We start from the raw sequence: 27,070 nt of genomic DNA, 5'->3' as shown, positions 1-27,070 counted from the left end.
ACGATCACCAGTGGTGTACAGCCAGAGTAGGAGATCGCTCCCCACACCATGATGCCGGGTGTTGGCCCTGTGTGCCTCGGTCGTATGCAGTCCTGATTGTGGCGCTCACCTGCACGGCGCCAAACACGCATACGACCATCATTGGCACCAAGGCTGAAGCGACTCTCATCGCTGAAGACGACACGTCTCCATTCGTCCCTCCATTCACGCCTGTCGCGACACCACTGGAGGCGGGCAGCACGATGTTGGGGCGTGAGCGGAAGACGGCCTAACGGTGTGTGGGACCGTAGCCCAGCTTCATGGAGACGGTTGCGAATGGTCCTCGCCGATACCCCAGGAGCAACAGTGTCCCTAATTTGCTGGGAAGTGGCGGTGCGGTCCCCTACGGCACTGCGTAGGATCCTACGGTCTTGGCGTGCATCCGTGCGTCGCTGCGGTCCGGTCCCAGGTCGACGGGCACGTGCACCTTCCGCCGACCACTGGCGACAACATCGATGTACTGTGGAGACCTCACGCCCCACGTGTTGAGCAATTCGGCGGTACGTCCACCGGGCCTCCCGCATGCCCACTATACGCCCTCGCTCAAAGTCCGTCAACTGCACATACGGTTCACGTCCACGCTGTCGCGGCATGCTACCAGTGTTAAAGACTGCGATGGAGCTCCATATGCCACGGCAAACTGGCTGACACTGACGGCGGCGGTGCACAAATGCTGCGCAGCTAGCGCCATTCGACGGCCAACACCGCGGTTCCTGGTGTGTCCGCTGTGCCGTGCGTGTGATCATTGCTTGTACAGCCCTCTCGCAGTGTCCGGAGCAAGTATGGTGGGTCTGACACACCGGTGTCAATGTGTTCTTTTTTCCATGTCCAGGAGTGTATATCTCTTGAATGAAAGTCTGTCGACCTTGTGTATTTTGGCTTTCGGTTGGTTGATTTGCGGTATGGGACCAACCCAGTGACGTGATCGGTCCCATCGGATTAGGTAAGCATGGGGGAGGAAGTTGGCTGTGCCCTTTCACACGAACCATCCCGGCATATCGTTCAAATCTTTCACAGATTCAACCTCCGGCTGCAATGCAACTCGATGAAAGGTGACCTAGATCACTGATCATCACGAACAAACAAGGATCAACAGAGACAGAATGTCTGTGCAGCACTTTCTACTCCAAGTCCACAGACATCTACTCATTGTTATCGGCAGTTGACAGTTCAAAATGGTTCAAATGGCTCTAAGCACTATGGGACTTAACATCGGAGGTCATCAGTCCCCTAGAACTTAGAACTACTTAAACCTAACTAACCTAAGGATATCACACACATCCATGCCCGAGGCAGGATTCGAACATGCGACCGTAGTGGTCGCGCGGTTCCAGACTGAAGCGCCTAGAACCGCTCGGCCACTCCGGCCAGCCCCGGCATATGCCTGAAATGATTTAGGGAAAGCACAGAAAACCTAAACCAGGATGGCCGGACGCGGGTGTGAACCTTCGCCCTGCCGAAAGAGAGTCCAGTGTGCTAACGACTGCGCCACCTCGCCCTGTTCGGTTTTTAGTATTTCCATTTCCGATATGTATTGGAATTAAATCTTAAAAACCGAAATATACGAAAGCAATAGACGTTCATTCACACAAGGCTTACTTGCTTCACTGTTACAAGTTTTAAACCAAAAGTCCAACCTATATCCAAGCGTTCTGCTGTGAAGACCAAAGCGTGTTTTTGTTCCAACTCTAACAGGCTCTGAATGCTTTATTTCATATATATCTGTTGGATTTACCAGATGATGAGCACCATCATTTGTAGTCTTTCTTCTTCTCATTTGAAATGAGTTTATTAAATTTACAGAGCCATCTTTTATAGTACATACATAAACAAATTAATAAAGTTTTCATGAACAGCTTTTGTTTTATTTATTTTGCTTTCCTACGACGTATTTCCTCAGACAACTGTGAATTTTTACATTTCGTAAATTTGTGGTAAGTTCCTGCGGGACCAAACTGCTGAGATCATCGGTTCCTAAGCTTAGACACTACTTAATCTAACTTAAACTATCTTACGCTAAGGACAACACACACACCAATGCCCGAGGGAGGACTCGAACCTCCGAGGGGGGGAAGCCGCGCGAACCGTGGCAAGATGCCTAAGACCGCGCGGCTACCCCGCATGGCAGCAACTGTAGATTTCGTTGCAAGTATCAGGAATCATTTTGATTAATTGTGGAGGTACAACAGCACTGATTTTCAGGTCCTCTAAACTTCTGCCAGTGGCTGGAAACCGTAAAGTAACTAACAGCCTCTCCTGTCAATTTACAGCCCCTCTCATGACTGCATTCTTTTTCGTTAAGAACGTTTTGATGATGCTCAGCAGTTCCGAAAAGCGTGTTTCGTCCATTTTTAGATAATTCAGAAAATCATCGCCTCCCGGCTCCTTCGATAAGAGAATGTGCACGAATTTCTTTCCTCGTATTAGCCACTTATTTGCCCACAGCTTACTCTCAGCTTTTATTGGCCTTGTTACCTCTACAACTGCCAAGGCAAATACGGACGAATTTTTGTTTCTGTGTAAAACCAAAGGGGATTTCCTAAAACATAAACACATCATCATCATCATCATCATCATCAAAATTTAAGACTGATTATGCCTTTCAGCGTTCAGTCTGGAGCATAGTCCCCCTTATAAAATTCCTCCATGATCCCCTATTCAGTGCTAACATTGGTGCCTCTTCTGATCTTAAGCCTATTACTTCAAAATCATTCTTAACCGAATCCAGGTACCTTCTCCTTGGTCTGCCTAGACTCCTCCTACCCTCTACTGATGAACCGATGAGTCTCTTGGGTAACCTTACTTCTCCCATGCGTGTAACATGACCCCACCATCTAAGCCTGTTCGCCCTGACTGCTACATCTATAGAGTTCATTCCGTTTTTCTTTGATTTCCTCATTGTGGACACCCTCCTGCCATTGTTCCCATCTACTAGTACCTGCAATCATCCTAGCTACTTTCATATCCGTAACCTCAACCTTGCTGATAAGGTAACCTGAGTCCACCCAGCTTTCGCTCCCATACAACAAAGTTGGTCGAAAGATTGAACGGTGCACAGATAACTTAGTCTTGGTACTGACTTCCTTCTTGCAGAAGAGAGTAGATCGTAGCTGAGAACTCACTGCGTTAGCTTTGCTACACCTCGCTTCCAGTTCTTTCACTATGTTGCCATCCTGTGAGAATATGCATCTTAAGTACTTGAAACTGTCCACCTGTTCTAACTTTGTTCCTCCTATTTGGCACTCAATCTGTTTATATCTCTTTCCCACTGACATTACTTTCGTTTTGGAGATGCTAATCTTCATAGCATAGTCCTCACATTTCTGATCTTGCTCTGAAATATTACTTTGCAAACTTTCAATCGAATCTGCCACCACAACTAAGTCATCCGCATATGCGAGACTGCTTATTTTGTGTTCACATATCCTAATCTCACCCAGCCAGTCTATTGTTTCCAACATATGATCCATAAATAATATGAACAACAGTGGAGACAGGTTGCAGCCTTGTCTTACCCCTGAAACTACTCTGAACCATGAACTCAATTTACCGTCAACTCTAACTGCTGCCTGACTATCTATGTAATGACCTTTAGTTGCTTGCAAAAGTTTGCCTCCTATTCCATAATCTCGTAGAACAGACAATAACTTGCTCCTAGGAACCTGGTCATATGCCTTTTCTAGATCTACACTCCTGGAAATGGAAAAAAGAACACATTGACACCGGTGTGTCAGACCCACCATACTTGCTCCGGACACTGCGAGAGGGCTGTACAAGCAATGATCACACGCACGGCACAGCGGACACACCAGGAACCGCGGTGTTGGCCGTCGAATGGCGCTAGCTGCGCAGCATTTGTGCACCGCCGCCGTCAGTGTCAGCCAGTTTGCCGTGGCATACGGAGCTCCATCGCAGTCTTTAACACTGGTAGCATGCCGCGACAGCGTGGACGTGAACCGTATGTGCAGTTGACGGACTTTGAGCGAGGGCGTATAGTGGGCATGCGGGAGGCCGGGTGGACGTACCGCCGAATTGCTCAACACGTGGGGCGTGAGGTCTCCACAGTACATCGATGTTGTCGCCAGTGGTCGGCGGAAGGTGCACGTGCCCGTCGACCTGGGACCGGACCGCAGCGACGCACGGATGCACGCCAAGACCGTAGGATCCTACGCAGTGCCGTAGGGGACCGCACCGCCACTTCCCAGCAAATTAGGGCCGCTGTTGCTCCTGGGGTATCGGCGAGGACCATTCGCAACCGTCTCCATGAAGCTGGGCTACGGTCCCGCACACCGTTAGGCCGTCTTCCGCTCACGCCCCAACATCGTGCAGCCCGCCTCCAGTGGTGTCGCGACAGGCGTGAATGGAGGGACGAATGGAGACGTGTCGTCTTCAGCGATGAGAGTCGCTTCTGCCTTGGTGCCAATGATGGTCGTATGCGTGTTTGGCGCCGTGCAGGTGAGCGCCACAATCAGGACTGCAAACGACCGAGGCACACAGGGCCAACACCCGGCATCATGGTGTGGGGAGCGATCTCCTACACTGGCCGTACACCACTGGTGATCGTCGAGGGGACACTGAATAGTGCACGGTACATCCAAACCGTCATCGAACCCATCGTTCTACCATTCCTAGACCGGCAAGGGAACTTGCTGTTCCAACAGGACAATGCACGTCCGCATGTATCCCGTGCCACCCAACGTGCTCTAGAAGGTGTAAGTCAACTACCCTGGCCAGCAAGATCTCCGGATCTGTCCCCCATTGAGCATGTTTGGGACTGGATGAAGCGTCGTCTCACGCGGTCTGCACGTCCAGCACGAACGCTGGTCCAACTGAGGCGCCAGGTGGAAATGGCATGGCAAGCCATTCCACAGGACTACATCCAGCATCTCTACGATCGTCTCCATGGGATAATAGCAGCCTGCATTGCTGCGAAAGGTGGATATACACTGTACTAGTGCCGACATTGTGCATGCTCTGTTGCCTGTGTCTATGTGCCTGTGGTTCTGTCAGTGTGGTCATGTGATGTATCTGACCCCAGGAATGTGTCAATAAAGTTTCCCCTTCCTGGGACAATGAATTCACGGTGTTCTTATTTCAATTTCCAGGAGTGTATAAAGCATAGATACAATTTCCTGTTCCACTCGTAACACTTCTCCATTATTTGCTGTAAGCTAAAGATCTGGTCCTGACAACCTCTAAGAGGCCTGGCAACAATCACGTAAACACAATGAATTTAAAATAAACAAGTAACAACAACAGGGTGGAGCTGTAATCGGAGAGTGCTGACACGGAAATGGTCGGTCGGTCGGTCGGTCGGTCGATCGGCTGATAAACTGATACATCTGTAGCGGCCTTAACTGAACTGACGTAGGAAGTAGAGAGGTGATCGAACATCCATGCTCTAACGTCAGAGGATGGAATTAATACAATACAACGAAACATCGTCCTATCGCCATTAGGAAAATAAAAGCATAAGGCACTTGAAACTCGGTATAAAGTACCAGAGTATAACTACGGTACCTAGTGGAGAGAGCAACTATGGAAAACCAAGAAAAAATATTTAATAGCTTACATAAGACGGAGCCAACCGCATTCCGGCGTACACAGCATGAAGCGTCGCGTGCAGCGGACGAAACGTAAATGTAATGCGGTTGAGAACACAAGGTAAGTCAAACCCTGCAGCCGGCCACACAAACATGGAGGCGTAGAGACAAGGTCATACAACCGTAATAACAGACATCAAGGGTAGATGGCGTTGCTTAACCAGCGTACTTACGAAGAGCGTTTTCACGGCTAAATTAGATATGAGGAAAAAAGTAAATTAGATAAACAGTAAAATTATTAAAATTAAGTCAGTGCAGCTTGTGTCTTGGCACTTATTTTATCACTGTACCTGCACTAATTTAATTTTAATAAATTGACTGTTTATCTATGTTTCCCCCATATGTAATTCAGCTGTGTAACCGCTTTTCTTAAATGCTCACGCCTGTCAATGTTATTTTACATCACTAGCTTAATCTGAATATGCCCCACAACGGTGAAACACGACACTGCCGAAAAACAGACAACACAATTTGCAACCAGCCGGCCACGGTGGCCGAGCGTTCCAGGCGCTTCAGTCCGGAACCTCGCGACTGCTATGGTCGCAGCTTCGAATCCTTCCTAGGGCATGGATGTGTGTGATATTCTTAGGTTAGTCAGGTTTAAGTAGTTCTAAGTTCTAGGGGACTGATGACCTCAGATGTTAAGTCTCATAGAGCTCAGGGCCATTTTTTTTTTTGCAAACAAGGCCGTCTTATCTAAAGAAATTCATAACCGTTTACTGTACCAGGCGTCCAGCCTAAAACTGAACCAGTTGTATTCCTTTATTTATTTCTGATTGCAAACTTTTCCTCGTTGACTGTAATTGTGTCTTGAAGCAGGTACCTGTCAGATCAGCACAACAGTCAAAAATTTTACTAGAAGACGCCTTAATTACCACTGTAAATCCTTCATGCGCATAAGCTACGACTTTCACAATCTGTCATGTGGATGTTCCCCAGAAAAGGTAAAAGAAACGATAATAGTCCTGAAATACACTCTAAGGGAAAAAAAGACGCACCGCGAACGGAATTATCAGAATGGAACGGAAATCAGTAGATGTGTTGTACACGTACAGACAAGCTAACGATTACAATTTCATGGTAACAGAATCTTCCGTCAGTTCTTGGTACAACAACATTATAATAAAGATACAATAAAATAGATAGATACAATAAAATAATAAAGATACAATAAAATTTATTGCCACAGCCAATGGCTACAATCCAGTTCCTAATGACCACATCTTGCACAGGAAACAAAAACGGGAAATTATACCCCTTCTGTATGCCCCACCCGCTTCCCCATCCTCCGCCTGCAAGAAATGGTGTACACTACCATTCCTAGGAGAGGTATCACAGATTGTAGCCAAAGCACTGAAATCCTGGAGGTATAGGCTTTCCTACTATGTCAGGAACACGACAGCCCAGTGTGTTTTTAATAGCAAAGACAAGATCCAGTTATTAGCCAACAGTGGGGTATACAAAATCACCTGTTGTGATTGTGACAAATTTTACATTGGTCAGTCTGTCAGAGACATATCAACTAGGCTGGCTGAACATGAACGCAGCTGGAGGTTGCAGAATTCAGACTCTGCATTTGCTGAGCATGTACTGAGTGAGGGTCACAACTACCAGACAGTGTCCCATGTACTTCACTTAGCAAACAAAGGCCATAAACTCAACCTGCTGGAAACCCTGGAAATTAACAAACATCTTGCTCACAATCCAGATCTGACCCTAAATGAGCAGACACTACTCAACACTTCCCCTCACCTAAACTTCATATAATAATCTCTGTTGTTCTTTACTTCCCACACTATTTGTCGATATATATTCCCATTTTCCTGTATTCATTAAGTTCTTTTGTTTGTTGAAGTTGTCTTTGTATTCAATATAGACTGTAGTTTCAATAGTTACGGCTTTCTTTTAACTGGTACTTGTATTACTGTCCATGTTTAACACCCCTTGTAGTTGTATCATCAAATATTGTTCATATTTTACTTTGTTCATTTATTTAATGCAAACTGTTACACAGCCACTGTTTTGATTATAATGTTAATGTTAAAATGCAGTACCACCACACTCTCAAAGATTACATTTACTGTAGGTTCCCTCAAACACCTCCATTTTCCTGCATTTATTTATTTCTGTTTATGTTATTGATATTCCTTATGTATTCTGTAGTTACACTGATAATTGTCTCTTCTTTTAATTGGTTTCAGTATCACTCTCGATGTTTCATACCTCCTGATGTAGCCTTGTCCAGTGCTGATTTTATTCTATTTTATTAGTTTTGTTTATTAATAGAAACTGTTATGTAGGCACGCTATTCCTATTTTGTGTTAAAGGTTTTCCAGTCCACACCATCGTTATTTATGTACTGTTCAATTTTTACTTTTTCATTGTATTACCACCACACTGTCAAAGATGTTTCTTATTGTATGTTTCTACTTCAATCTAGACGTGTTACTTCTCTCCCATTTTGTTTTTAAGCATTGTACCTTCTTTGGTGATAATACTCAATAGACATCTGAAGATGGGCGTGTAAGCCGAAAATCGGTTAACAATAAAAGTAATATTGTAGAACAAAAGCAAACTAGTGCTTTCCATTTATGATTACAATTTCAGAAAACTGGTGATGTATTCAAGTGTAGGTGCTTAACAAATTGAGCAAGTAAATAACGCATTGGTCGACATCCAGATCTTGTGTAATCAGTTATTCGGCTTGTCACCGGTTGATGGAGTTGTTGGATGTCCTCGTGAGGGATACTGCGCCAAATTCTGTCCAACTGGCGCTTTGGTTCGTCAAAATCCCGAACAGGTTGGAGGGCCATGTCCTTGATGCTCCAAACGTTCCCTAGCGGTGTGAGAACTGGCGACCTTCCTGGACAAGGTAGGGACTGCTAAGCACGAGGACAAGCAATAGAAACTCTCGCTATGTGCCAGCGGACATTATCTTGCTGAAATATAAGGCGAGGATGATTTGCTATGAAGAGTAGCTAAATGGGGCGATGTGTTAAGCAGCGCCTATTAGATGGAGGGGGGTCCGACAGCCGATCAGTTCCAGTCATTCCACCAGGAAGGAGGTACATGACTCTTGTTGTCTGAAATTCAACCATGCCTAGATGGTCAATACTGCTGTTCGATCGTGTGGTGTGCATACTGTAAGACGTTCGGTACACACACCATCAGATTATTTGACTTGTCGCTCTAACGAAGTAGGCGAGTGTCAGCAATATGTCTCGTGGTCTTATCGTGGCGTGTTTATCTTCTGCCGTTAGGACGGACGATAGAATTGCCGCTTGCACGCTTAGAGTAGCAGATTGACGCTGTCCAACTTTGAACAGAACTTGATTAATTTTCACACACATTTATTAAAATAATAAAAAGCATAGACAGTACATAACTTGATTCTGGATGCTGTTTACAATTGACAATGTGAAGTTCCTTTGGTCTTGGTACGTTAATCTTATTATCACATATCTCTGATACTTGACAAAGTGTCTATTCATTTATCTTCATGGCTATGTACAGAAATATGATAATCTTCCTAGGTGCAGACTGAAACTTGACTCTAGACTGGTGCAGACAAATGCAGATTAACTAATTGGAGGTCTGTACACTCGTTATAATACCTCGCGTGTTCAGGTATCACTGTGTGATTGTGATCTGCGAGGAGAAAAGGTTCTACGTTAGCAGCAATCTCATTGGCTGCGTTACATATTAATATGTGGATTGGCGGAAGCAGAATTTGGTCTGTCTCTAAGGCAGCGCCATCTTGTAGTGTGGAGACGGACGAGCGCTGCGCCTGCGCTGTTGTGCTTAGCGGGGCGCGCTCTAGTGGGAAAGTTCTGTACGCGCTGACTACACAGAACTATGTGCAAAACAGATCGTGTCCACATTGTTACTTTGTGACACGAAGGGCTCTCAACAAAGGAAGTGTCCAGGCGTCTCGGAGTGAACCAAAGAGATGTTTTTTGAACATGGAGGAATACAGAGAGACAGGAACTGTCGATGACATGCTGCAGTCATGCCGCCCAAGGGCTACTACTGCAGTGGATGACCGCTACCTACGGATTAAGGCTCGGAGGAACCCTGACAGCAACGCCACCATGTTGAATAATGCATTTCGTGCAGCCACTGGACGTCGTGTTACTATTTAAACTGTGCGGAATTGCTGCATGATCCGCAACTTCACTTCTGATGTCCATGGCGAAGTCCATCTTTGCAGCCACGACACCATGCAGCGCAGTACGGATTGGTCCAACAACATGCCAAATGGACCACTGAGTATTGGCATCAAGTTCTCTTCACTGATGAGTGTCGCATATGCCTTCAACATCAGAGACGTGTTTGGTGGCAACCTGGTCAGACTGAACGCCTTAGACACACTGTACAGCGAGTGGAGGTGGAGGTTCCCTGCTGCTTTGGGGTGGCTTTATGTGGGGCCGACGTGCGCCACTGGTGGCCATGGAAGGTGCCGTAATGGTTCTACGATACGTGAATGCCTTACTCTGGCTGATTGTGCCGTGGATGGCAGCTACAGGAGCCCTGCTATAAAAAGAAATGGCACCCGCGGCACCCCAGACCATCACAACTGGTTGTCGGAACATATGGCGGGCAACAGTCAGCTTGCCTTCCCACTACTGTATGGGCAGTCTCAAAACAAGGCTTCACTGGTTGACAGGGTGGCGGGGCTCATGACTGAAGACAATTCTACTCCAATCAACGAGATTTCAGGCCGAATGTGCGTGTAAGCGAATGCGTGAACTCAAACCCCTATCTGTGAGCCGCCTATTAATAATCCTTGTGGTCGCTGAAGGACCAGATGCACGTCGGGTTGATAATAATGACAAACCGGGGGCTTCGAGTGCCTCTCTGACGATTGCTCGGTTCTCATGTTCTGTCACCCCTTTAGGTCGGCCGTTTCCATTTCGACCCTGTCTTCGGCCATGTTTCACCAATTTCTGCCAGCAACGTCGAATGCTGCGATCGCTCCTACTCGAATGTCGAGCGATTCGCCGGTTGCTCCAACCGGCTTCTTTGAGCCCAACTACACGTCCCCTCTCAAATGCTCACATCTGCGTATATTGTTCATGCGGCAGTTGGCATGGCAAAGCTGCTGTCGAACTGAGTGCACCGAATGAAATCCGCGAAGACTTTATGCCCAGGTATGGACACGTCCACCATTTACAGTCCTTACCAGCTGCGCAATGAAATTGCGCTGCAGTGTCACACATTCATCTATCGCCTGTCAACGTTTGCACGCTTGCATTCAAATCCTACAGTTTACAACTGTTATTCATGTACCAGTACTTCACACTTGCAGTTGTTGATGTCATGCTTATAAAAACCAGTGATCTCGCAATGTTTATCACTTCAATATGTTACTTAGACAAATGTGTCCAGAAATTTGATTACTATACTTTACTTCTTTTTGTTGTTTTTCCGTCGGTGTATACAGGGTGGTCCATTGATCGTGACCGGGCCAAATATCTCACGAAATAAGCATCAAACGAGAAAACTACAAAGAACGAAACTCGTCTAGCTTGAAGGGGGAAACCAGATGGCGCTATGGTTCGCCCGCTAGATGGCGCTGCCATAGGACAAACGGATATCCACTGCGTTTTTTGAAAATAGGAACCCCCATTTTTTATTACATATTCGTGTAGTACGTAAAGAAATATGAATGTTTTAGTTGGACCACTTTTTTCGCTTTGTGATAGATGGCGCTGTAATAGTCGCAAACATATGGCTCACAATTTTAGACGAACAGTTGGTAACAGGTAGGTTTTTAAATTAAAATACAGAACGTAGGTACGTTTAAACATTTTATTTCGGTTGTTCCAACGTATCATTTCTGAGAACACATGTTGTTACAGCGCGATTACGTGTAAATACCACATTAATGCAATAAATGCTCAAAATAATGTCCGTCAACCTCAATGCATTTGGCAATACATCTAACGATATTCCTCTCAACAGCGAGTAGGTCGCCTTCCGTAATGTTTGCACATGCATTGACAATGCGCTGACGCACGTTGTCAGGCGTTCTCGGTGGATCACGATAGCAAATATCCTTCAACTTTCCCCACAGAAAGAAATCCGGGGACGTCAGATCCGGAGAACGTGCGGGGCATGGTATGGTGCTTCGACGACCAATCCACCTGTCATGAGATATGCTATTCAATACCTCTTCAACCGCACGCTAGCTATGTGCCGGACGTCCATCATGTTGGAAGTACATCGCCATTCTGTCATGTAGTGAAACATCTTCTAGTAACATCGGCAGAACATTACGTAGGAAATCGCCATTTAGACTGCCATCGATAAAATGGGGGCCAATTATCCTTCCTCCCATAATGCCGCACCATACATTAACACGCCAAGGTCGCTGATGTTCCACTTGTTGCAGCCATCGTGGATTTTCCGTTGCCCAATAGTGCATATTATTCCGGTTTACGTTACCGCTGTTGCTGAATAACGCTTCGTCGCTAAATAGAACGTGTGCAAAAAATCTGTCATCGTCCCGTAATTTCTCTTGTGCTCAGTGGCAAAACTGTACACGACGTTCAAAGTCGTCGCCATGCAATTCCTGGTGCATAGAAATATGGTACGGGTGTAATCGATGTTGATGTAGCATTCTCAACACCGACGTTTTTGAGATTCCCGATTCTCGCTCGATTTGTCTGCTACTGATGTGCGGATTAGCCGCGACAGCTGCTAAAACACCTACTTGGGCATCATCATTTGTTGCAGGTCGTGGTTGACGTTTCACTTGTGGATGAACACTTCCTGGTTCCTTAAATAACGTAACTATCCAGCTAACGGTCCGGAGACTTGAATGATGTCATCCAGGATACCGAGCAGCAGACATAGCACACGCCCGTTCTGCATTTTGTTCACAATAGCCATACATTAACACGATATCAACCTTTTCCGCAATTGGTAAACGGTCCATTTTAACAGGGGAAATTATCAAGAAGCCAACACTGTCCGCACTGGCGGAATACTACATGATACCATGTACCTATACATCTGTGGCTATTACAGCGCCATCTATCACAAAGCGAAAAAAGTGGTCCAACTAAAACATTCATATTTCTCTACGTACTACACGAATATGTAATAAAAAATGGGGGTTCCTATTTACAAAAACGCAGTTGACATTCGTTTGACCTATGGCAGCGCCATCTAGCGGGCCAACCATAGCGCCATCTGGTTTCCCCCATCAAGCTATATAAGTTTTGTTCTTTGTAGTTTTTTTCGTTTGACGCTTATTTCGTAAGATATTTATATATGGTGTGTGTGTGTGTGTGTGTGTGTGTGTGTGTGTGTGTGTGATGTATATTGCTAATCGGCTAACATGGGACGTGCTCCTACGAGCTGAAATTTATTGTAGAACTCAATCTTCCTAGTACCAAGCCCATACTCTCCCGTAATCCTTTCTTACAATCCTTCCCATTCAACCGCACTACAGTCCCTCTTGACTCTTAGATTGTTCTCATTTTACGCACTGAATTACCCTTTCAGTATCGTCATATAAATTCTCTGTCCTTCAAGTTCGGCTTATGACGTCGGCATCTATACTTGAACCACCGCTGTCGGTGTTGCTTTGCTGTGGATTCTGATGTGACCAATCATATCACTGTACTGTTCACAGTAACTCTCTATCTCTGCCTTACCTTCATATTAATAACCAATCCTACTCCCGTTACATTATTTTATGCTGCTGTTGGTATTACCCTGTACCAGAAATCCTTATCTTGTTTCCATTTCACTTCGCTGCCCCCCATTTATCTAGGCTGAACCCCAGCATTTCCCCTTTCAGTTTTCTAACTTCCCTACCCCAGTCAAACTTCTCACATTCCACACACCGACTCATAGAACGTAACTCTTTCGTTGAGTATTCAATCTTTTTCTCCCGGTCACCTCTCACTTGGCAGTCCCCTCCCAGAGATCTGAATGGGGGACTAGTCCAGAGTCTTTTGCCAGTGGAGAGATCATCATGACACATTTTTCAGTTGCAGGCCACTTGTGGATAAACATTACGTGTCTTTAATGAAGTGATTTCTGTTGTCTTCTGCATTCACACGCCGCTGATCATCACTGATTCTTCAGCCTTTAGCGTCAGTTTTCCACTCCAAGGGCAAAAGAGTGCCCTAAACCTCTTTCCACTCCTCTGCCCTCTTTGACGAGGCTGTTTGGTGAATGAGGGTGACCATGCCGGAAGTCTTTGCCCACCATTGCTGATGATTCTTATTCAAAACTTAAGCAGTGATGGGGTTCGACCCCAGGTCTGAGGACGTTTTGGTTACTAATGAAAGAGCTACTCCTAGACCATGGGTGCAGGCTAAATAATGGACCATAACTTCAATTTCCACGAAGCTTGAGACAAGAGTGGTATAATAATAATAATAATAATAATAATAATAATAATAATAATAATAATCGAACAGCGCACAAGAGCTTTATTCATGCCAACAACAAACCATGGGAAGTTGATCTTCCCCATAAGACATGGATTACATCAGACCAGATACAGACCAACCATGGGAGATTCAGTAACCTGTTACACAGTTGGGGTTTCCAAGAGACTGTCAGACACATTATGGAAGACTGTTCCAAAATTCTTACTCTGCAAACTCCTCAGACTTCATGGATACTACAGCAGATGTCACAAAATACACATATATAAAAAAAGTTTTGCATCAACTCTGTTCCGAGAGTTGGAATAGAGATCAACATAAACATCATTTCCACCCTTTTCATCGCTCATAGAAACCACACATTGCATGTTGTACCACCATACAGCGAGACCTTCAGAGGTGGTGGTGCAGATGGCTGTACACACTGGAACTTCTACCCAGCAGCACATCCTCCTGCATTGATGGATGCCTGTATTCCTAATGGCATACTATCCACAAGTTCATCAAGGCACTGTTGGTTCAGATAGTCCCACTCCTCAAAGCCGATTCGGCGTAGATCCCTCAGAGTGGCTGGAGAGTCACGTTCGTCCATTAACAGACCTTTTCAATCTTTCCCAGGCATGTTCGATAGGGTTCAAGTCTGGAGAACATGCAAGCCACTCTAGTCGAGCGATATCGTTTGTCTTGAAGGAAATCATCCACAAGATGTGCACGATAGGGGCGCGAATTGAATTGTCGTCCATGGAGACAAAAGCCTCGCCAGTATGCTGCCGATATGGTTGCCCTATCAGCCAGAATATGGCATTCACGTATCGTACAGCCATTACGACATCTTCCATGGCTACCAGTGGCGTACATCGGCCCCACATAATGCCACCCCACAGCAGCAAGGAACCTCCACTTTGCTGCACTCGCTGGACAGTGTATCTAAGGCGCTCTGTCTGACCAGGTTGCCCTCAAACACGTCTCTGGCGCCGGCCGAAGTGGCCGTGCGGTTAAAGGCGCTGCAGTCTGGAACCGCAAGACCGCTACGGTCGCAGGTTCGAATCCTGCCTCGGGCATGGATGTGTGTGATGTCCTTAGGTTAGTTAGGTTTAACTAGTTCTAAGTTCTAGGGGACTAATGACCTCAGCAGTTGAGTCCCATAGTGCTCAGAGCCATTTGAACCATTTTTGAACGTCTCTGGCGATTGTCTGGTTGAAGGCATCTACGACACTCATCAGTGAAGATAACTTGATGCCAGTTCTAAGCGGTCCATTTGGCATGTTGTTGGGCCCATCTGTACACCGCTGCATGATGTCGTGGGTGCAAAGGTGGATCTCGCCATGGACATCAGGAGTGAAGTTGCGCATCATGCAGGCTATTGCACACAGTTTAAGTCGTAACACGACGTCCTGTGGCTGCACGAAAAGTATTATTCAACATGGTGGCGTTGCTATCAGGGTTCCTTCGAGCCATAATCCGTAGGTAGCGGTCATCCACTGCAGTAATAGGCCTTGGGCGGTATGACTGAGGCATGTCATCGACAGTTCCTGTCTTTCTGTATTCCTCCTTGTCCAGACAACATCTCTTCGGTTCACTCCGAGACAACTGGACACTTCCATTGTTGAGAGCCCTTCCTGTCACAAAGTAACACTGTGTACATGATCGAATTGCGGTATCGACCGTCTAGGCATGGTTGAACTACAGACAACACGAGCCATGTACCTCCTTCCTGGTGGAATGACTGGAACTGATCAGCTGTCAGACCTCCCTCCATCTAAGAGCAGCAGCTCATGCATGGTTGTTTACATCTTTGGGCGGGTTTAGCGACATCTCTGAATAGTCAAAGTGACTATGTCAGTGATACAATATCCACAGTCAAAGTATATCTTCAGGAGTTCTGGGAACTGGGACAATGCAAAACTTTTTTGTTGTGTGTATATAAATAATATGCGTGAAAATTTGTAAATTATGTATGTATGTATTCTATTTGTATTTCTAAAGTGATGAGTTATTGTCATACAATTTGTAATAATGTGGCTCTCAACATGTGGTGCACTGTTGATAATAATAAACGTATATTTCAGAAATTGTGGTCTGTGCAAAAGAACATGACTTCATAACCTTCATGTGCCACCTTTTATTGTAGTGAATGCTATCTGACTAATTAGCATCTACATGAAAGGAATATAGCATAATCCTGCTGTCATATTTAGAGTGAGGTGAAACATTTTTGCATTATTTTCTGGACTATTCACACATCATTTCGCACTAACCTACAATATATTACAGTAATATAAATGAGATTGTAGTTGGTACTCAATTTCAAAACTAAGATGACTAAGCACGATGAATTTAGTCGCAATTGTTTCACTGTAGGTATTTTGTTTTCATTCTTTATTCATTTTATTTGTCCACAGTTGGTAGTACCAAAAGGCTCCACAAGCAGATCTGAAAAATATTTTGTCACTTGACTAGTTGGTAACATTGGAAATACCATGTAATGTGGACCATTGTCATATGTGAGAAATTAACAACAAAAGGTTGTAAGTAAGAAGTATGAAAATAATTTCCTAGTAACAAGAAACAGAAAGAAATGAGTCATCATTTAAAATTTTTAAACATTGTTTGCATAAAATAGTGACCTTCTCATATCTGGCAGATGTCAAAAGCCACATAAGCTGTTGTCAGATGTTATCTACCTTATGGAACGCTGTATTAATTTTATATGTTGAAAGGTAAACATATCAGCATAAGAATAAATTTCCACACTTCCCTCTGATATATCACCAGACTAAATCTTCATGCTTGACATAAAGCAACAGACTGAATAATTTTACACACTTTCTGTTAGGGTGTAAATTAGGTATTTAAATAATTTGATTTATGTTACAGAAATGGTATGATTTAAACAAAATTTAAATATATTTAATCATAATTTTATTGTGAATTATTTACTTGCATGTTTATATTTCTACATTCTAATACAAGCCACACAGACACCAATAGAGTTAACCATAATTATTTTTCAACATTTTATTACTGAAATGTAATATTATAAAATCAAGCAACAATAACAATTATATCTATCACTTTCTCTGCTTCATAAAATCCTTAACAAATATTATTGTGAACTATTATTGGAACAAAAATCAGTTTTTTGTTCTATGAGTAAATACATCTTGCTTAAAATTATTTTGTTCCACTCTAAATGTTCTTTTACTTCAAAATAACGATTTTCTATTTTATGAAGTGAATTTTATGTAGAGGTTGTACTTCAAAATAAATTTAATGAAAGACCATAATATCAAAATTTAAAATAATAAATTTTCTGTATATAATCTTGGAAAACACTAGCTTAATTAATGAAACAGTATTTCATCAGTAACAAATTGTATTCATTACTATAAAATGTAGTTCAAATTACGCTGAATGTGCTTATGGCAAAATAACAGCTGCACACATGAAGCAAGATTTATTTATTCAGTAAACTTTAATGTCAGTAATTATGTTATTTTCTTTAGTATGCTACTAATTTTAACTAAATACTATCTCATAGACTATACAATCATGATTCCAAATGAAACAACATATTATATCATACAAAGTTTTCTTTTATCTTGACATGTAAACAAGTTGGAATTCTATATTACTTGTATAAATATCTGTTTGCTCCCTAGACATTTGTATGTACAAATATATAAACAATATAATTTGTATCTGACTCTGTCTTCATACCAGTAACATATATAAAGTAGTAAACAAATCTTATTTTTGTGCTTGAACTGTGCTATTCTTAGAAGTATATGTTTAAAATATGCTTTCTTGGTTGGAATAAAATGGCAGATGTCTGTTACTCATGATTATGAGAAATACTGCATCTATTTCACACATAATAGATACTGAGTTCCTGTGCTTCAGTGTCATTTCTTTGCTGATTTAGTGTATTTAACTCATTGAATAGAAACTCAACATGAGAGATAATTTTAAGTGGCCCTGCTTACAGCTAAAATTTACACAAAATCTACGAAAGATGAACTTATTCGTAAACGAGGTAACATGTTAATTTTATCATGTAACATAAATGGTTTGCACTAACATTCATTAGTCTTTATAAAACCATAGTTAGTTGACATCAAAAATGAAAGAATACAAATATTTCACTAACAAAATTCCATTCACAAGTCATTCACCTTCCTAGTTTTGTTTATAACTTTATGACAGTTGTATCACAGTATGAATCTACTACAAATTCCTTATTAAACATGTTCGTTTTCTTTGTAATTTCATGCTTAACGACTTTAATCAGTGTGATATTGCATTTTCCAGTGTTCGATTTTAGGACTCTTTTTTATTTCAGAGCAAATGGAGGTCTGTTTTTTGTAAACAAAATTTGTTTATTGGATTATCATATCCAGTACAAAAGTAGTGATGCTGAATAACTACTCTGGACCACTCTGGACTTGGACTCAGTTCAAATAACAAAAACTTAATCGAAAATACGCTAGTTATTCCTGTTTTTTATTGCATATTTTCAAAATAAAACTGTTTGTGTAGGGAAATGACATATAGGGAAATGTTTTAAGTTTAACACCCATAAGATAAATGTCACACAGAAATTTACAGAATGTTTTGAGATGTAGAAAATTCTGTCAGCAGTAAATTTTTTAAACTCATCACCATTGTTAAGTTTAGATGCCATTGTGTATTACTAAGCCAGTTGGAGAAAAAGAAAGAAAATCTAAACAGTAAATGAATTTTAACAGTTATAAGCATGAGTACATTACACATGCTTCACCATGTGTGTAAAACTATAAGGAATTTACTTCTGTTACTTCTAAACATTTAAATGATTCGTCACATGCACAATGGGCATCTGCTGGTCTACCATTCACACTTAACTGAAGCTGAGCAAACTGAGAGGTCAGAACTTTGATGCTGGATCCAGGAATTTACTAGCTGCAAAGATCCATTCTCCATCAGAGGGAACGCTATCCAATTCTCAGTAGATATTAGGCCATTATTGAGAAATTTTCTTCTTTTCCTCTAAATAATTTGCCAAATACAAGCCTCAGAGGAACAACTATGCCAGAAGAAAGAAGTCAGTTTCGAAGACTGTGTTCACTCATCTGTTGCATGGATAGAGATCTCACAGTCCTACTTGCTAATATCCTTAGCTGTACCATGAAATGTGTGCAATTTCACCAATAGTGCCTTTAGTTAAGGTATTCCATAACAGACACTTTCCCCTGTAAGAAAATATCGTATTTTAGTTCAGCATCATTCAATTCATTCCAAAACATGCACATTTTTCTATGCTCTGTTTTCCTTTGTTGCCTTTCAATTTTGCATGCCAAATTCGTTATTTTAGTGCTACTCATTGCTGACTAAGTCATGCAATGGCTCAGCAAAATGTCCTGTTGCTTGTTCCTTTCCAGCACACTACATGCTCAGCTATAGTCATAGAAAGCACAGTGCAAAATATTAATAAGCTCAAGAATAAAAATAATGATACAGCCAATGACAATCTACATACCAATATTAATATTCTTTTAATGATTGGTATTATTAAGTAAATAAAACCAATTTGGTAAATACTTTTGGGAGTTAGAAAAAAATTTTTAGTGCTAACCAAACTTATTAGTATTACATTTTATTTTGTTCACTTACTCATTGTTGTTGTTTTAAAACCATTTTGATGCTGAAATGAGTTTAGTAGCTACATCTGTTCATGCATATTAAAATTTTACATCGCCAGTAACTGGGATAGTGTTTTGGTAACAGATTTCCACAAATCAGCATTTCATATTTTGCTTTGTTTTATGTATGTTGCTTCAAAAGTCATGTCTTTAGTTGTATTTATTTAATTAGTTTTTATATCATAATTTATTCACATATTTGGTATACATTCTATTTCTTTTACTTCAATCTGATTTTACAGTTGAATCAGAAATTATTCATAAAGTAATCACATACAATTTTACGTGCATGAACTGACTACATTAACATAATATTTAATTTATGTTGTCTATATGTTGTTATTTAATGAAAATTATTAGACAAACTTGTATGAAGTCTAAACCAGAAGACAATGTTCATATTAGTACATAATTATTGCTTGAATAGTTAAAATATTTGTATTTCTCTCTCTAATTATGCATTTTTATATTATTGCTTTAAGAGTAACACATAAATCATACTAAAATATAGGCTTAGTTGCCCAATGGAAGACACATGCTCAAAAAATGGAAGTAAATATCTGTATATGATAACAATAGAACAACTGTACAACTAATATTACATAATTGACTAGAACAATGAATGTATAATTTCTGATGACTGACATTGTTGAATGTTAGTGGTTTGTATGAATATAATGTTCTTATATTTCTCATGTCATTTCAACTGATCACATGTAACATACCCCAAAACCAGTGTGAACAAGCAAGCAAGAAATTATAGAAGGCATTAATTATTCTTTCAAACTCGTGTTCATTTCTTATGCACATAGCTCTGTTACATACATGAAGAGTGGTGTGAAAGCTTGCAGCTATGAAATATTTGGAAATAAAGGCACATTTTAAATATGTCTTGTAATGTTAACCAAATGGAGACTGTGGGTAAATTTAACAAGCTCATAGTAATTGCTATAAACTGAATATGATTTGGTTGAAGTTGGCAACAAAATAAGAAATCTTATGGTAATGAGAATTCCTGTACCTCTTTTCTATGTAAAATTCACCGATGATTGATTGCAAATACTTGTGATTATTTCTGAATGTAGTCTGCATAGATGTCTAATTAGTTTGAATTATACTATGTAAAAAGGAAAGTTTTGGTTTTAATATTTGTAACTTAATCGTGCATACATTCCTCCACTGTCACTGTTACTAAACAGCTCTATTACTACAAATCTAAATACCATGGCTAAGGATGATTATTAGATAGATCACAGATTCACTAAAACAGCACATCACTTTCAACAATGCTCACTACATAAAACTAAGACACACAATAATTTGCCTACTTATCAACCCAGATAGCCAATAAATTATCTAATAGTTTGAGACTTGTCACTGAAATAACCTTGTATATTTTTTTGTAACTTTGATTTTACCCTGAGTTACAAGCATTATTTTCTTATTAAATGTGTCTTTATGTCAAGTAGCTTATGTAAGTTAAAGAAGCTGCAGAACAGTATGGTTTTTGGGATTTTATGTCTGATTAAAAAGTGCAACATAACGGGAATTGATGAAGGGTATGGGTACATGCCCTTTTCGGGTTTGAGTGTTCTGACTGATACTGTACACGAAGAAGCTTGACAGATATGTGGAGTAAGTCAGAAAAAATTGTCAAGTAAAGATCATATATTTGGATACTGAATATAAAATATATGACAATATATGTAAAATATTGTGTAAGTGAGAGGAAAATTAACTGAAGATGGAATTTCCAGAAAAATAAAAGATAATATATTTAGCAGAGTATTTTTATCAGTTTCTTGCAATCTACAAAATTTTTGTTACAGAAATATATAGCATGAAATAGTGAAGTGTTGCCGACTGTGTTGTTCATAACGGAATGAAAGCAAGGTATGAATTTGTAAAGAAGAGGTGAATGAGTGGAAATATTGGAAGAATATTGGACTGGTTGACTATTGTGGTACAGTGCCAGAAAAACTGCGTCATTTTCTTGAAATGTCTGAGTACTGATAGTACCCATGGCTTTCTGATGAGCCTGCCAGTTGTGAATTTGGAGGAAGGTATGACATTTAAAGCATAGTGACCTACATCCCAGAAACTTGTCTTCAGTTGGAGGTTCTAATAAATTGTTAAAATTATAGGAATGTGGAGGCTGCTTTCAGACACCTAACGAAGCCGTAGTCTTCGAATGAACCTAATAGCCGATAACAATGCCGATGAAGGACATGGGGGCGTTAGTGATGCTACTAAAAACTCGTCTGCAGAATCAAGTAAACCGTTGGAGCTCTGTGCGTTGCACCTGCATGTCGGGAGCAGGGATCGGGTGCAATGCACGAGCCCAGCTGGCACAGTGTTCCGTGGCCTTCGTGGACGGGAGTATCGCAGGGAGAGGTAGGAGGGAGGCGGCCACCTACTGAGGAGGGCAGCGTACCACGGTGGTCGTGGCGAACTCGCTGAACTTCTTGTCGATGGGCACTCTGTCGTCGTAGAGCGTGGGAGCCTGTAGGATGATGCCCGCTGTGCCCACCAGCACGGCCAGTGTGAAGATCCACAGGAACAGCCGGTCGAGCACCATCGCCACGTACTTCCAGTCCTCCTTCACCTGTAACCAGTGGTAAACCACGTTGAGCTTCCTATGCTGCTTAGCTGGAAGTGAACGACACGACCGTTAACGTGGAAAGGATGAAAACACATGGAAACTATCACTCCTGTGCCACTGTCACGCACTTCCAATCCTCCATCGCCTGCAACCAACAGTAGACCACATTTAGCTGCCTAAGTGTGAGTTTATGGGCAAGAACAGCTGGAGACAAAGGAAATGACCATCAATGTGAAAGGAATGAAGACTACTACTACTACGAGGTGCATTCAAGTTCTAAGGCCTCCGATTTTTTTTCTAATTAACTTCTCACCCGAAATCGATGAAACTGGCGTTACTACTCGACGTAATCGCCCTGCAGACGTACACATTTTTCACAACGCTGACGCCATGATTCCATGGCAGCGGCGAAGGCTTCTTTAGGAGTCTGTTTTGACCACTGGAAAATCGCTGAAGCAATAGCAGCATGGCTGGTGAATGTGCGGCCACGGAGAGTGTCTTTCATTGTTGGAAAAAGCCAAAAGTCACTAGGAGCCAGGTCAGGTGAGTAGGGAGCACCAGGAATCACTTCAAAGTTGTTATCACGAAGAAACTTTTGCGTAACGTTAGCTCGATGTGTGGGTGCGTTGGCTTGGTGAAACAGCACATGCGCAGCCCTTCCCAGTCGTTTTTGTTGCAGTGCAGGGAGGAATTTGTTCCTCAAAACATTTTCGTAGGATGCACCTGTTACCGTAGTGGCCTTTGGAACGCAATGGGTAAGGATTACGCCCTCGCTGTCCCAGAACATGGACACCATGATTTTTTTAGCACTGGCGGTTACCCGAAATTTTTTTGCTGGCGGTGAATCTGTGTGCTTCCATTGAGCTGACTGGCGCTTTGTTTCTAGATTGAAAAATGACATCCACGTCTCATCCATTATCACAACCGACGAAAAGAAAGTCCCATTCGTGCTGTCGTTGCGCGTCAACATTTCTCGGCAACATGCCACACGGGCAGCCGTGTGGTCGTCCGTCAGCATTCGTGGCACCCACCTGGATGACACTTTTCGCATTTTCAGGTCGTCATGCAGCATTGTGTGCACACAACCCAGAGAAATGCCAACTCTGGAGGCGATCTGTTCAACAGTCATTCGGCGATCCCCCAAAACAATTCTCTCCAGTTTCTCGATCATCTCGTCAGACCGGCTAGTGCGAGCCCGAGGTTGTTTCGGTTTGTTGTCACACGATGTTCTGTGTTCATTAAACTGTCGCACCCACGAACGCAGTTTCGACACATCCCCAACTCCATCACCACATGTCTCCTTCAACTGTCGATGAATTTCAATTGGTTTCACACCACGCAAATTCAGAAAACGAATGATTGCACGCTGTTCAAGTAAGGAAAACGTCGCCATTTTAAGTATTTAAAACAGTTCTCATTCTCACTGTTGGCGGTAAAATTCCATCTGCCATACAGTGCTGCCATCTCTGGGATGTATTGACAATGAACGCGGCCTCATTTTAAAACAATGCGAATGTTTCTATCTCTTTCCAGTCCGGTGAAAAAAAATCGGAGGCCTTAGAACTTGAATGCACCTCACACTACTACTACTACTACTACTACATGATCAGGCCCAGTGGACAGCATGCATCTACAAGTTTCCTCCTCCACTGTATTCTGTCCATTGTTGCTATCCGCCATTCGTCCACATCTATTGACACTTTGTTTAAATCTTCATGGAGTCCATCCCTCCAATGCTTCTTGGGTCTCCCTCGCGGTCTCTTTCCTGTAGGTGTGAAATCCAGGAGCTTTAGAGGCCATCTGTGATCCTCCATCCGGGCCACATGGCCGGCCCACTGCATTCGTGTGGCCTTGACAGTTTCTGCTCTGTTGGGCTGCTGGTATAGTTCCTCAAGCTCTTGGTTGTATCTGATCCTCCATTCCCCTGTATCTGCATCCAGAACCGGACCGAAGATCTTCCGAAGCACTTTTCTCTCAAAAACAAGGAGCTTATGGAAGTCCTGTTTCCGGATACTCCATGTCTCACAGCCATATAGAACAACAGGCTGGATCAGGGTTTTGTACAGTCGAATCTTGAACTGTCTGGAGAGATCTAAATCCCCTATTCAGTCACTCGTTGACCACGATGGCACCGAAACAGAGGACGACCGAAGAAAGGCAGAAATACTGAATTCAGTGTTCCGAAACTGCTTCACTGCGGAAAATCGTAACACGGTCCCTGACTTCAGCCGTCGCACGGACGCCAAAATGGAAAACATTGAAATAAACGCTATCGGAATTGAAAAACAACTGCTATCACTTAGTAGCGGAAAAGCATCCGGACCAGACGAGATACCCTTAAGATTCTACAGTGATTATGCTAAAGAACTTGCCCCCTTTCTATCAGCAATTTATCGTAGATCGCTGGAAGAACGTAAAGTACCTAGCGACTGGAAGAAAGCGCAGGTCGTTCCCATTTTCAAGAAGGGTCATAAATCAGATGCGAATAATTATAGGCCTATTTCGCTTACGTCAATCTGTTGTAGAATAATGGAACATGTTTTGTGTTCTCGTATTATGACGTTCTTAGATAATACAAATCTCCTTCATCATAACCAACATGGATTCCGCAAACAGAGATCATGTGAAACTCAGCTCGCCCTATTTGCCCAAGAAATTCACAGTGCCGTAGACACTGGCGAGCAGATTGATGCCGTATTCCTGGACTTCAGGAAGGCATTTGATACGGTTCCGCACTTACGTTTAGTGAAAAAAATACGAGCTTACGGAATATCGCACCAGGTTTGTGATTGGATTCAGGATTTCCTAGAAGAAAGAACACAACATGTCATTCTTAACGGTTCAAAATCTGCAGATGTAGAGGTAATTTCGGGAGTACCGCAGGGAAGCGTGATAGGACCTTTATTGTTTACAATATACATAAATGACTTAGTTGACAACATCGGTAGCTCCGTGAGGCTATTTGCAGATGACACGGTTGTCTACAAGAAAGTAGCAACATCAGAAGACTCGTACGTACTCCAGGAGGACCTGCAGAGGATTAATGCATGGTGCGACAGCTGGCAGCTTTCCCTAAACGTAGATAAATGTAATATAATGCGCATACATAGGGGCAGAAATCCATTCCAGTACGATTATGCCATAGGTGGTAAATCATTGGAAGCGGTAACGACCGTAAAATACTTAGGAGTTACTATCCGGAGCGATCTGAAGTGGAATGATCACATAAAACAAATAGTGGGAAAAGCAGGCGCCAGGTTGAGATTCATAGGAAGAATTCTAAGAAAATGTGACTCATCGACGAAAGAAGTAGCTTACAAAACGCTTGTTCGTCCGATTCTTGAGTATTGCTCATCAGTATGGGACCCTTACCAGGTTGGATTAATAGAAGAGATAGACATGATCCAGCGAAAAGCAGCGCGATTCGTCATGGGGACATTTAGTCAGCGCGAGAGCGTTACGGAGATGCTGAACAAGCTCCAGTGGCGGACACTTCAAGAAAGGCGTTACGCAATACGGAGAGGTTTATTATCGAAATTACGAGAGAGCACATTCCGGGAAGAGATGGGCAACATATTACTACCGCCCACATATATCTCGCGTAATGATCACAACGAAAAGATCCGAGAAATTAGAGCAAATACGGAGACTTACAAGCAGTCGTTCTTCCCACGCACAATTCGTGAATGGAACAGGGAAGGGGGGATCAGATAGTGGTACAATAAGTACCCTCCGCCACACACCGTAAGGTGGCTCGCGGAGTATAGATGTAGATGTAGATGTAGATATTTGGACTGAAGCAGTTGTGCTAGGCTGTGGTAAGATCGGTTTCCTGCTTGTATTCTGGCATTGATCTCTGCTTCACATGACGAGTCCTCAGTGAAAAGTGCCCCTAGTATTTGAGTTCTTGCACACTCTTGTAGGAATGGTCCTCAACCTGCAATGATTGTAGATGATCAGCAGTCTGACAATGACCACGCGCCATAACGAGGTACTCTTCGTTTATGGTTCAAATGGCTCTGAGCACTATGGGACTTGACATCTGAGGTCATCAGTCGCCTAGAACTTAAAACTAATTAAACCTAACTAACCTAAGGACATCACACACGTCCATGCCCGAGGCAGGATTCGAATTTGCGACCGTAGCGGTCACGCGGTTCCAGACTGAAGCGCTTCGTTTATGTTTAGCCCAAATTTGCTGGCAGCCTCCTTTAGTGCTCTGGTCATTTACTCCAACTCCTCTTCCGACCTAGACAGTAAACAGATGTCGTCTGCATAGGCTAAGTATGTCAGTCTCTTTCCTTCAATTTCAAACCTTTCTCTTGGAATGTCTCGCGTACGATCTTCTCGAGGGCAAAGTTGAACAGGATAGGGGATAACCCATCTACTTGCCTGGGTCCTGTCACAATTTCAAACTCCTCAGTTACGCGATTTCCCATCTTTACCTTTCCACGTGTTTCGTTCAGACATATCTATATCAGATTGATGAGTTTGTCTGCTGTGCCAGACTCCCTTAAACAGTTGAGCAGGCTCTTGCGATGTATGCAGTCATAGGACTTCTTAAAATCAACGAATAAAATATGCAAATCTTTACTATATTCACACAGTTTCTCAGTGAGCTGCTGGAGACTGAAGATGTGATCTACTGTTGACCGTCCTGTCCGGAAACCTCCCTGGTACTCCCCAATCACCGATTCTGCTACTGGCTGAATTCTATGTATGAGGCAATTTGACAGG

At 42.6% G+C, this 27,070-nt stretch overlaps 1 protein-coding gene across 1 annotated transcript in view; it reads right to left on the bottom strand.

Moving 5' to 3' along the window:
• Positions 1–17,032: 17,032 nt before the first annotated feature.
• LOC124552712 (acetylcholine receptor subunit alpha-like) overlaps positions 17,033–27,070 on the bottom strand; it is a 699,835-nt gene continuing 689,797 nt past the window's right edge. Inside the window, exon 10 of the mRNA XM_047127053.1 lies at positions 17,033–22,336. Coding sequence (XP_046983009.1) covers positions 22,145–22,336 — 192 coding nt within the window. The 3' untranslated portion in view covers positions 17,033–22,144. The remainder of the gene's footprint in view (positions 22,337–27,070) is intronic.

The sequence above is a fragment of the Schistocerca americana genome, chromosome 10 (genome assembly GCF_021461395.2).
Source record: "Schistocerca americana isolate TAMUIC-IGC-003095 chromosome 10, iqSchAmer2.1, whole genome shotgun sequence".
NCBI lineage: Eukaryota > Metazoa > Arthropoda > Insecta > Orthoptera > Acrididae > Schistocerca > Schistocerca americana.
Note: the sequence above shows the minus strand (reverse complement) of the source record. Positions and strands in the feature narration are given on the sequence as shown.